The sequence below is a fragment of the Crotalus tigris genome, unplaced genomic scaffold (genome assembly GCF_016545835.1).
Source record: "Crotalus tigris isolate CLP2741 ecotype Arizona unplaced genomic scaffold, ASM1654583v1 scf7180000024276.985868, whole genome shotgun sequence".
Classification (NCBI taxonomy): Eukaryota; Metazoa; Chordata; class Lepidosauria; order Squamata; family Viperidae; genus Crotalus; species Crotalus tigris.
The window spans coordinates 399,676-412,633 of record NW_024100448.1 but is presented as its reverse complement, the minus strand read 5'-3'; the positions used below and the strand labels follow the sequence as shown (position 1 = coordinate 412,633).

General features: G+C 34.6%; 1 protein-coding gene across 11 annotated transcripts in view; it reads left to right on the top strand.

Annotated features, from left to right (window-relative positions):
• The window catches only part of NTRK2 (neurotrophic receptor tyrosine kinase 2), a 193,283-nt gene that overhangs the window by 80,569 nt on the left and 99,756 nt on the right, over window positions 1-12,958 (top strand). The window contains exon 14 of one of the 11 annotated variants that reach the window (XM_039323510.1): window positions 3,700-7,356. The exons of the other annotated variants lie outside the window; for them this stretch is intronic. Coding sequence (XP_039179444.1) covers window positions 3,700-3,737 — 38 coding nt within the window. The 3' untranslated portion in view covers window positions 3,738-7,356. Of the gene's footprint in view, window positions 1-3,699; window positions 7,357-12,958 lie in introns of those variants that run through there. 11 annotated transcript variants of the gene reach the window in all.

Below are 12,958 nucleotides of genomic sequence, written 5' to 3'. Positions count from 1 at the left end.
TTCGGTAGAGGCTAGCATATAAAAAGAAAGTGCATATTTAAGTATTTGCCTCAGCTATGGGTGATTACAAAATACATGCAGTTAAGAAAAGAAGAAAAAATTGAATGTATTTGCAAGCCGTATAAAATATTAGTAGACTTGGAACATTTTCATTGTAAGATGTTGATTTATTGACTCCAACTTTGGTTCTTCATAAAATTTTATATAAAAATGTTCCAAGTTATCTATGCCATGTCTGTATTTTGCTGATGACATAAAATATTAATACATTCTTGCCTAAGAAATGGTTTTCAGAAACAAGTAAGCATGTTCTTTTCTTTTCAGTAAGCAAAATAAGTAAAATTATGTACAAATTATAAAGTAGCAATAAGCAACATTACTGCCTAAAATAATCTGGTAATTCCAAATAACAAATGAAAAGGACCAATTGCTTGTTTTTGTCCAGTTCTGAACAATTTGATAAATTTTATTTTGGGGAGGAATATCGCTGCATTTCTTTCTTTCCTGCTTCTCTCCCTCTTTCCCTTCCTTTTAATTTACCAGCAATATTTTTTTAAAATCTCTCAATAAATTATTATCATGTGAGGGTCTTAATCATTTCCAAATTACTGTATGTGAAAGCAAAGTTTATATATGTATGTATGTATGTATGTATGTATGTAAGTCTTTGGTCATTCGGGTTTTCTCCCACGTCAAATTGGAAGTGTCTTAGCGACGTTTCAACGAAGTCTCATTCGTCATCTTCAGGCTGGTGTTTTCGGCTTTATGCTTCGTCGAAACATCGCCAAGACACTTCCAATTTGACATGGGAGAAAACCCGAATGACCAAAGACCTACATACAAACACCCGCGAAAACCTCAGAATATATATATATATATATATATATATATATATATATATATATATATATATATATATAAATGGAATGAATAAAGCGCGTTCACCAGGAGAGTTTAAAGTTAAAATACTTCAATTAAAGTATTTTACTATATTAAAAGGTTGCCAAGCTTTCGTTGCCAACGAAAGCTTGGCAACCTTTTAATATAGTAATCCCAACGAAAGCTTGGCAACCTTTTAATATAATTGAAGTATTTAATTGAAGTATTTTAACTTTAAACTCTCCTGGTGAACGCGCTTTATTCATTCCATTTATAATTATGCCCGGGAGTCGCATTTTCACCATCATTATTGAATATATATATATATATATATATATATATATATATATATATATATATATATAAAATAGTTCTAGTGGTAATCAGCATTGAATAACATATACACACACATGCACAGGTAACACATACTTGGAACTACCATGGTGTGAACTCCCCTAACTTTATTTATTTGAGATGAAATGCACTTCAATATTCATTGTATTTTTAGCAAAGATGGTGGCATTCTAAAATACCTGAAAGGTATCTGGCTGAGGATGCTACCTTTTACAGGAAAAAAACACTTTTTCCTTCAGAATAACTCATTGTTTTGTTGTCTGGTTTTCTACTAGATCAGGCATGTCAAACTGCCGGCCCACAGGCCGGATGCATCATACTGAAACCACGCCCACCCCATTGCTGGCAATGGGGAAAAAGTCGCGATATGTCGTGCGACATCTCGTGACGTTGCAAGTTTGACATGCCTGTACAAGATGATAACTTCTCTGTACAGGATTAATTAATCAATGAGTTTACACTGACTTATAATCTTCAAATGCTACCAAAGTGCTACTATAGCAGAGTGGCTGAAGCATATCTGTTCATACCTAGTTTACTGAGAAGATTAACAGTGCCATTATATTTTATTTCACTGTGAAGTATTAACATAAAATGAATGTGGTATTATTCAGAAGCAGTTGACATTGCAGCAGGTATTATCCCTTAAAATTAATCTTTTTAATATCCTAAAGCCTTTTCCTTGAAACAGATGACTACAGAATCCTGGCAGTTGTAATTGATTGCCCTTGCTTTAAGATTATAATTTCTATGTGTGATTTAGCCAAATCCCTTTTATTCTATTTGTTTTTCTTGGCTTTTTGTGGCAAGGAATAGTGATTGTTTCAACAAAAAGGAATTTAGGCAAGCCCTATTAGAAACATGAAATCATATCTAGTAAGCTTGTTTGGTTTTGCACATATTCTGTTGCCTACAGTGAAGCAGAAAATAATCTGGCTGCCTCAGGTATTTAATTAGCAATCAGATAGAATTCAAATGAGGTAATTGCTGTTTACCCCATTATACGTGCCAATTTTTTTATTGATACATATAGTGTGATAAATGGAAAGACAAACAACAAACAAACTCTGTGGCAACTTCAGTTGAGAGAAATTTTCTACACGGAATCTTTCTGTGTTAGAAATCGCAAAAGTACTGCAAAAATATACATGTTTATAATTTGTTAAAGAACTTTGGCAGCAAAAATGCTGAAGAGAAAATTGATGGTAGTTTAAAACACTGAGATCAGAATGGTACTCTGCTATCACAATGAAACAACAAGACAAATATTGTCTTACATATTTTGTTGTACATGCTGGGACTTTTCAGTGAAGATGTTGAACAAGAAAGGGTAGCCTTAACCACAAAATCAATTGGCTCTCAGGTTCGTCATATTGTCCAAAAAGGCAGAATTGTAGCCCACAAAAAAACACAAAGATTTGCACAAAAATTGCATATGGAATTTATAAACGTGTCTGCACAATTAGAAACATTAAGTATAATGTAACTAGAAATAAAATAAATGTTATTATAGGGGGGAAAGGCTTGGACTAGAAATCAAAGGTCCCCAACCTCGGCCACTTTATGACTTTGTGGACTCCAACTCCCATGCTGACTGAGGAATTCTGGAAGTTGAAGTCCACAAGTCATAAATTGGCCAAGGTTGGGAACCCCTGGACTAGATAATCTGTGATTCCTGCCTGGTTTACTTCTTGATGCTCCTTTTTGAAGGGTTTATCCAGATATGACTCAGATAGATATCCCTTAAACCGGACGGCTTCAAATAGGGTTTTAGCCACTGCGAAGAAGGATGTCTCATAACCTTAAAGAATATATGGGAATCCACTTAGACAGGAACTTTATTTGTAAACAGGGTTCTTACATTTCAGCCATAGTCCTTCCTCAGGACAAACGAGTTCCATTTATCTTACTCAAAGTTTTTGAATGAATTGTTTCTTCTAATATATGGAGGTCCTCCGCTGCTACATTTGCAGCATACTTTTCACATAATGATTTTTTACGTTCTACTACCAATATAAAATCCACCCCTTTCTTTATCAATCTACTGAGCAAGTGAGTAAATTGGCTTCTGCTTCTCTGTCTGATCCCTATAATCTTCCCCTACTTTAAAAAAAAAGAATTTATAGTGGAATGGGCTTATATAGTTGTTCCTTCCTCTCTGGCTAGTTGGGAGTAAAGCAGAACTTATACTCAGAAATGTTTTTTAGGACTGCTTTTGCCTAAAATGTATCAGATTCAGTTGTGCATGTTATTTTATTTGTAAATTAAACCATACACATAAGTCATATTAAATTTTATTGAACTACATGTGCATTTTTTTCATTTATGTTTTTGACATAATGTGGTATGTAAATGCATTTCAGGTTTATTTGATTTTTAAGAATTTATTTGTGTTTGGATCTTTGTGTTAATTTTTGTTAATCATTATAGCCATTATTTCTCATGTATTTGTTTTGTTTCTTTTAGGTTCTGTTTTGTTTCATAAGATTCCACTGGATGAATAAATGAAATAAAGAAAAAAGAGGGCTGTTGAGCATGTTTTTTGAAGCTGCACATTAGGCAGTTTATTGTTTTGTCAATTGCTACACTCCTTGGACCTGTCTAATAGAGTTGGGTTATATTTGAAGGATGCAAAATTTTGGCAACTTCACCACAAATTCAGCCCTAGGCAGCTATAAAACTCAAGAAAGCACAAACATGAACAATTATGTTACATTAACAATGATCTTCTTCACAAAGTGACATTTCAACAGATTTTTGCTACTTTGATTTTATTGTTTGAATTTAGTTAGAAAGAGAATTAATTTCACAGTTATTTATTAAAGGTGAACTGCAAATATTTTTGAGTACTAAAAGTAGTAAATAAATATAATATTTTATATCATTCTGCAGAATGTTAATTTTCAGCCCTTAGAATGTATCACTGATCTTAGTAGAGCAATTGTTTATTTAAACTTGCCCTTCTGTGAGTTGGCAGGGCCCTAAATGTGTATTAAAAATAGCTCTGCACAGCTTCTCCATGTGAGCGAGATGTATGGTGGAGAATGGCGTATGCATGGAGTAGTAGTATAGAGTATGGAGTAGTAATAGTATGGAGGAATTCCTCTGAAGAGAATGTAAGCATTAAAAAAATACCTATAAAATTAATTAAAATTAATTAGTATTGCTTGACTATGTGCAATGACACGTTCTAAAACTGATCACTTTCCATTCTAAACATCTATGTTAGCAAAGAAACCATATAAAAGCAAGTACTCATGTTAATTTGGTCTCTTTCATCACCATCTCCATTAAATTTACTGAATTGCTATCTTCAATGTATATAGTCCAGATAATCTTAACATACATGTACTTCTGTAATCCAGTAGAAAGTGTTGTGATTGCTCCCCTACTATCTGCTAGCTATACTATCTGATGCCCTAAACAAGCCCTCTTAATTTTCTCCCCCTTCATATAACATTTCACATGCTACCCTTGTAAAAGTTATAAAAAAGCTACAGTTTCTACTATAGTAACCCAAGAAGTTTTATTATCTTTAAGGAAGAAAAGATGTTTATATTTGTTATTTCCATTTTAATTCTATTAGATGCACATTTGGAATATCTTGATACAAATGAGATGAATTTTTCTACTAAGACTTCCCTTGTTCCACCCATCCCTCCAGTTTTTATATTTCCAGATTGGCTTGTTAATGGGCAATGACAGAATAATCTTTCAATATTGACATCCACCTAATTTTAAAAATGCTATTATTAAATAATAGAATGGTTGACAGAGCTAATGATATTTTTAACAGATTTCAGTCTCCTCCAAGATTCATACTGTAGTTCATCTGCATAGCATCAATAGTTGAAGACTAAATCCCCAGTTTAGATTTACCAAACTTCTAGTCAGTCACAAATTTAATTCTCTCAAAGTACATTAACTTCCAGATGAACATTTAGCCGCATAATAGGTTTATTTTTCCTACAATCTTATTCTTATAATATTTTGCAGCTCAACTTTACAGCCTTAAGCCTGATTTGTGGATAGTTCTACACATGCTGACAGAATATTTTGGATCTGTGTAACTGAGGCATTTCTTTTAATAAAATAGAATTCATTTAAAATAAAATAGAATTCACTATCAATTTATATATGCACACAGGCAACGCAGAGTAAACTTTTGGATGCTTTTGTATTCCAAATGTATACAAAATTTGCCACTAAAGATATTGTTCTCATTGTAATTTTTCACAGAGTTTTATGGATTACAGCACATGGCTATTTGTTACTTTTGTTTTGGCAAAACGAAGCCATCTTAAATAATGAACGAAGCTAGCATTGTTAGTTAATTTCCTTTCCAATAGGGGAACAAATAAAACTGATTCAAACCATATCTTTGAGCTGAAAATTGAATGTTGATAAATGAATAAATCATAAATTATTATTGTCTGTCACTAGAGAGATTTTAATCTGCCCAAACAGTATTGCTTTACAAATATCATGGTTAATTATAAAATTAATGGCCCTTATAAGCCATAGTGACAGCCAACTAAGAAATCAGCCAGGATCCATTAAGTTTGTTAGACACTTGAATGCTCAGCATTCAAAGTTAAAACGGCCTTTTCTACTTTACTAGGCAATAAAAATTGCTAATGGATTATTTAAATTTTTTTATACATTTTATACATTTATAAAACCTGAACAAGGAAGATTTGCCCTTGGTGTTTAAATTGTATTTTATAGCCCACCTTGTCATGTAGAAGAACAAGGAATAGTTTGCCTACAAACACACACACATGCACGCAGGCAGGCAGGCAGGCAGGCAGAGAGAAAGGGGGGATCATGCTGTGATTTATGATGAAATCAGTTGAACTGAGCCTCGTGGGAATCCTTTCGCCAGATGCTTCCACTTGGACAAGCAACAAAGTGCATGCTAACTCATTTTTAATACTCTAACATCATCTTGCTTGAAAGGTAAAGCAATTCCTTCCACAAATAATTTCATATAGTGAATTGCTTTGTACCTTTTGTCATGTAACTTTTGAAATTTTGTGCTGACATGGCATAGAACTATTAAGAAAAACTAACTCCTTTGATCTGGGTATGATGGCATACTTAATTAAAGATTGTGCTATTCTTCTCTAATACAATTAATATAAAAGCTCATAGTCTGAAAGGAATTAAATATTATTTGCTGACACTTGACCAAATTCAAGTGCAGTTTTGATTTCCCAGGCTATATAACTATAATGATTGTGCAGCTAATACAGGCTTGGAATCAATTTTATTTTGGGTGATGGTGATATAGTACGACTCATTTACACAAAGAAAATAACGATACTTTAAAGAATTGAGAATTTAAAATTATGATCATTTTATTTTTTAATAGAATACAAGTCCATATAAATTTTGCAAATTTTATATAATAAATAATCTATTTTTGCAAAAGGAGAAAAACCCAAACACTCATAAATGCCATTTTCAATATGAGAAAATACGATTATCTCCCTTAAAATAATGTTTTTAATTTAAATTCTTAGTAGATTGACAAAACCTAGACATGTCTCACTGACTTCATCATCACAAGGCATAAGTATTTCCATCTGTTCATTGGAAGATATTGCAAATAATCCCTACCCCTTGGAAGTCCTGTGAGGAAATTATATAAATAGGTGACATCCATGAGCAAATTTTTTATTGCATTTTGGTAGGGTATTCTAGAAAATAAAATGAGCTTATGGTGCATTCATATACTAGTGAGATCAATAGGATTTATCCTACATTTTACTCTGCATTTTATTAAGGAAAGAATCAAATACCGTGGTTCATGACCGATAATTGAATTGTTTACAGCCTAATTAAAGCATAACACAACTTCAATACAATTATTATCAATGATTATTATTATTCACATCCAATTTTCTATTTGTATAGGGATAATTAGCACTGCTGTAATCAATTAATTGACTGTAGAATTTTAAGTACTCTTGCCATACTCAGTTTTCAAGTTTTTTCTATTTCTTGTAAATAATTGACACTTATTTTATTTCAAAATATGCTTTTGATAATATGAGCAGACTGTATTTACTGAATTTTCTAAACCTATTTTTAACAGAGTAATAAAGTTTTATAATTTGTTACTGTTGTGTCTTGAATTTTTATAAATATATTCATTTAGTTTTCAAAGCTTCATAGAAAATACAATTTATGGTCATGGGATTCTTTCATTTCATTTTCTTCTTCTGAATTCACTGTATATTTGTGTAACATTTATAGATTATTTCTGTTATATGGAGTCAACTTCTTTTGTTTATTCATTTTGTTTACATATATATCTAAGACATTTTCATTTCTTCAGAGAATTAAGGTTTGAGGACCTGTTGAGACAAGTAAGTATCAAATTTTCAAATGTATTGAACAATGGCTAATGACCAGCAAAGGGAAAAAAAACCTTTAGAAGCAATGATCAACCACAGTATAACAGTTATATAAAACCTAAAACCAGTGTCAGGAAAAAAATGAATTAAAATACAATAAAACTTATGGTAAAATACAAATAGGATAAAGATAGAAATATAATAAAAGAAAAGAGGGAGTAGAGTTCATAATATCATCACTCCAAGATATCCAATGCCTTTTTATGGAAATTGCTGCAGATACAAACTTAAGCACTGCTCGGGTCTTGGCCTGTGAGTAGGAAATATAGTGTTTCCCCGACAATAAGAGCGGGTCTTTTTTCATTTTTTGCCTCCAAAAGAGGTATCAGATCTTATTTTCCGGGTGAGTCTTTTAAACTCACCTCCGGCACCAGCAGCCCCACCCAGCTGGCCCACTTCTTCTGGGGCTGAAGGAGCAGCTTCATCTGCAGCTGGGAATGGAGCTCCAGCCTGCATTTCACAGTCAGGTGTTTCCAGAAGGCCTCTGCAGCTTATTTGGGGGGCAGGGCTTATATTAGGCCCACCCCCAAAAATCAAGCTAGGGCTTATTTTCAGGGTAGGCCTTACTTTCAGGGAAACACGGTAGACTACCCATCCCTCATAAAATAGGTATTCTTTGTTTAAAAACAATATACGTATTTCTGCATGTAAGTTGGCATAGAAAGGGTAAGGGTCTCTTACTATAGCTCCCATTGACTACTGCCATGGGTAAAGCATTGAAGCAAAGAAAATATTGTATAGTCTTCCGGGCAAACAGATTTGAATAAGTACTCTGTAAGCATAACTCTGTGTTGGTTCTAACATTCATATCTATCTGCTTTGCAATGTTTAAGATTCTTCCATGGATTTTGGCTTTAACTTTCTCTGAGTGCAGGGGCAGCATGGAGTAGACAGAAGGGCCCCAGTAACAGAAGTCATCTAAGCTTTTTTCTTTCCACATTGATAAAAAGCAATCAAGGGAAATTAATAGGGCCAGTGGGCCATTGGAAAAGAGGGTTCTAAGCCAATAGCAGAGTCAACAAACACACTTGCCTCCAGTATAATCATATCAGTTTCCAAGTTGATTAAAGCATTTGAAATACTGCACTGGACACATAAAATGGCTTATCAGAACCTAGACTGAACAGAGTCTAAGGGTTTAAAATCACTTTAGATGCAAGCCTGTACACCATGTAGCATCTAAAAAGTTTAATGATTTGCAGGTATGAATGGAATGGTATTCCCTTGGTGCTTTGTTGGCTTTGGAAAAAAATGGCTCTAATCCAGGGGTCTCCAACCCCTGATCCATGGACCGGTACCGGGCCGCAGCATGCCAGCAACCAGGCCGCACAAACAAGCAAAGCCCCATCTGCGGGAGGCAGGAAGCATACAAAACCATGCCCCCTCTGGTCCGTGGAAAAACTCTCCACGTAACCGATCCCTGGTGCACAAAAGGTTGGGGACCTCTGCTCTAATCTATTTCCATCAAACTTTGGAGGGAAAATTAGGCATGGTATTTGAAGACTGAATCTTGTTCAGTGTTATTTCTAGTTTGCCAATGATCCCAAGCAAGACCTATTTTGGTCTTTAAAAGATTGATTCCAGCCCCTTTCCCTTAAAAAAAAATCCTGTTAAGGTCTACATACAGTATTTGTCCCGAGAACTCCTATGTGAGGGAAAGAATCATTGCATCAGCACCGTATAGCAGAAATCTATAAGATTTTATTTTTTTTGTTAATGGCCAGCATGTAGAGCTGTTGCACCATTTTTTTATACTGTGCTTTGTTTTGGAGGGCTGCCATACTTATTTTCCTCTCTTTTGGACTGTCCACCTTTCTGAAGAAAAAACGTCTTCTTTCATTTGACTGGTAGATTTGTTTGCTGGTGGTGGCAGAGCTGCAGAACATGTCTCCTCCCACACCAATGTCAATGTTTGTTTATTTAATAATCAGGAACCAGGGTTCTCATATGCAGAACAAATGGGGAAAATCACATTTATATTTACTAATTAGAAGAAAATAGAGAATAAGTTCATTAGGAAATAGTGATAAAATGTAATTATCTACAAAGCAATAGTTGACATAATAGTTAATGAGAGCCAGTCACTCTCAGCCTGCAGTGTCTGGCTTAGGTGATAAACTGGTTAGGTGATAAACTGGCTAGTCAATTCCTATCTCAGCCAATAGATTCGTAGCCAATGGATCAATACTTGGCTGATTTGAAAAAGTGGACCTTGCATTTTCAGGAAAACCACTTTAAACAAGCAAAAGAATTAAATAGTTACGATAAAATATTAATATCCACATTCTCTCGATCTCTATTTGAAAGTATTTATAGTTCCCCATTTTTTTCTGGTTGTTTTTCATTGACCCGTCTATCTCCTCCTACTGCAATGTCTCATAATTGTTTCTTATGATGATGATGAGGATGACATTAGAAATATACTACAGATACAGCCAAAAGTGATTCAGTGTGTTCTCCCATATTATTCTCTTGGATCTGAAAATCAGGACTAAGACTGAACATGCTGAGGAGGATTGCTTAACTCTCAGGGGACACTTATAGTTCAGCTGGAATGTATCTCTGAGACACCTTATTTAAATATGTCCTGCAACATTCCTTTAAATCAGTCCTGTACAGTATATAGCTTAGTGGACTGTCAGTTTTGCTTTCACCCACATTATATCATTTATGGCCTGTTGACTTCACTCTGTATTTTCAGATTCTTGCTCTTTTTTTTAAAAAAAATGGATCTTATAGAACTGTGGAACAGCTGCCTTCTCCACAACAGTCTGAAAAATTGTGCTGCTATCTTTTCAGAGGAAAACATAACAAACAGCTCTAAAACATTTCTAGGGGATTGTCTGAATGTCAATGGGCTATTATTTCCAATAGCAGTTTTTGAATGTTCTGAAAGACTGAGAAAAGCAATTTATAAAGCAATGTTGTTGCCATCTCTTCCTTTTCTTGCAATTTTTACTGTCACATAATTTTTTTTTTTTTACCCCATGGATCTGAATACTACCGTTCAAGCAATTAGGTAGATGTAGATTTTATGTTCTAAGTTACTTTCATTTATGGCATGTGAACGTGCATATTTTCATTTGGAGAGAACAGGGGAGCACTTTCAATAATCAGCCAAATTTCACCAGTGAGAATAACTTTTTTTGCAACTGATAAAATAGTTGATAATTGTTACATGGTATACTGTATGTAATATACATACTGCTTTTCAGTTTTCATGTGGAATATTCTGCTTAAAATATATTGATAGAACTTCCCACCAAATTATGAAATTGGCTTAATTTTAAAATACAGGTAATTCTTGACTTGCGACCAGTCATTTAGCAACCATTCTAAGTTCCAGTATGCCCCAAAAGGTACTTATAACTTATAATCCAGTTCTGAAGTTCCAGTGGTCGGGCCTCTCCTTGCAGTCATGGGCACTTGACAACCAGCCTTAAATTTATGGCTATTTGCCATGACCCACAATCATATTTTTACAATGTTTTTACAACATTTTTGCCAAAAACCAGCCTTTACTTGCAGTTTTTGGCAAAAATGTGCCATCACGAACATTGAGTTTGCTTAATGTTTGTGGTATTTGCTGTCAACTGTCACATAAAAGACCGTAAAATCAGACTACCTGTACTGGATAAGTTCATAATACATCAGGTCTGTTTTTGGCTCCCATGACTCCTTCCTCCCTGTTATTTAGTCAAGTACCTTAGTTAATTTTAGTTAATGATAACTGTATAGCTAACTAATGAACAGATGTATTTATTTCAGGCAGATCATGGTATTCCTTTCAGCCTTTTGCTAAAAACAGTATTTCTTCATACTTCTGTCCAGGTTCTAAAGTCCTGTGTGAGCACTATTACCCATGTAGACAGAGTTCCTTTGTCCTCATGTACAGCATTATATGAAAATGGTAGAATTGTATCCTCATTTGCAATGAATAGGGATTGAGGCACTCAATTGTTCTGCACGTACAGAACTTTTAGATTGTGGTAATTTGCTGTAGCCTGGAATAGCTTTTCCTCACCAGAGTGTCTTCCAGATGGGAAGACTTCAACTCCCAGAATTCTTAGCAATGACCATGGTAGCTGGAGAATTCTGAAATGCTTCTATCTGGAAGGAACTCGAACTGGGAACAGTTGCTCTTGAACAGGGTTTTTCAAACTGTCTTGCAGAGAACCTTAAGGAAATTGATCGGTTCCGTGAAGGGGAAACAACCACTTGAATGCAGCCTTAGATATCCATAACCATTTTTCTAAGGTAGCAAAGAAAAACTCTCCTGTGGGAAAAAGTGCCACAGCTGCCATTTAGTGGACAAGAAGGGTTCTGGGATGGATGGATTCCACGACCTGAAATCCCCTGCTATAGAGCAGTGATTTCTTTTTATAAATTACTGGATTCTTCTGCTGAATGTTAGCTCTTTTCACATCTTTGGTATCCAAGGTGGTCTATAATGAACATTTGCTTATGCCAGGGTTCTGCTGCAAGAATTTGATGTCAGTAGGTAGTGACATCAATGTCTTCAACCAGCTTGAAATCTAAAAGCTTTTTATCATGATTCCTAGGACCGCACCCTGCTAATAAAAAGTGAACAACTCCTGCTTCATACCTTCAGTGCTATACCATTATCTCCTTTGGTTGTAAGGAGGCAATGAGTAGGAGGAATAGGAGTCTGACTCCCAGATGAGGCATAGAGCATAGTGGTTATTGAACTGTTTATTTTGTGCTTTTGTTCAGTTTCCTGCCCTTGAAGAATGAAATCAGCTGACTTTAGCTCCTTATTGCACATTAGGGGTATTCTCCATAGTCATTGTGCTTCTGACTTTGCTTTAGATTCCATCTTTCTGTCCATAGGGAAGTCCAGGGGCACTAACAACATATAAACAATTAAAATAGCTAGAACAGCAAAAATAACTTAGTACCACAAAAATTCAGATTGAGGAGGATTGTCTTAATGCTTTTTTTGAAAGGATAAATAGGCTGCCTTCCTGAACATTTTTTCCTCAAGATATTGAAGTTCTACACAGGCCCACAATGGGAGAATGGAAATATTAAAAATTCATTGGAAAATCTAATATGGTAAATCGTGTGAAAGATTATGTCAGAAGCTTTAACTGCTTTCAGCTTTGATTTGGTTTAGGCTAAGAGGGATTGTTTTAATGCTTACTGTAGCACTGCAAACCTTCTAGCATTGACTTTGATATTCCACAATCTTTTCATCAAAAATATATGTTTGATGAAAAATTACTATTTTTATGTCTCTGTCTCCATTCTAAGCAATGGTATATATAAAGTGGGCAAAACCA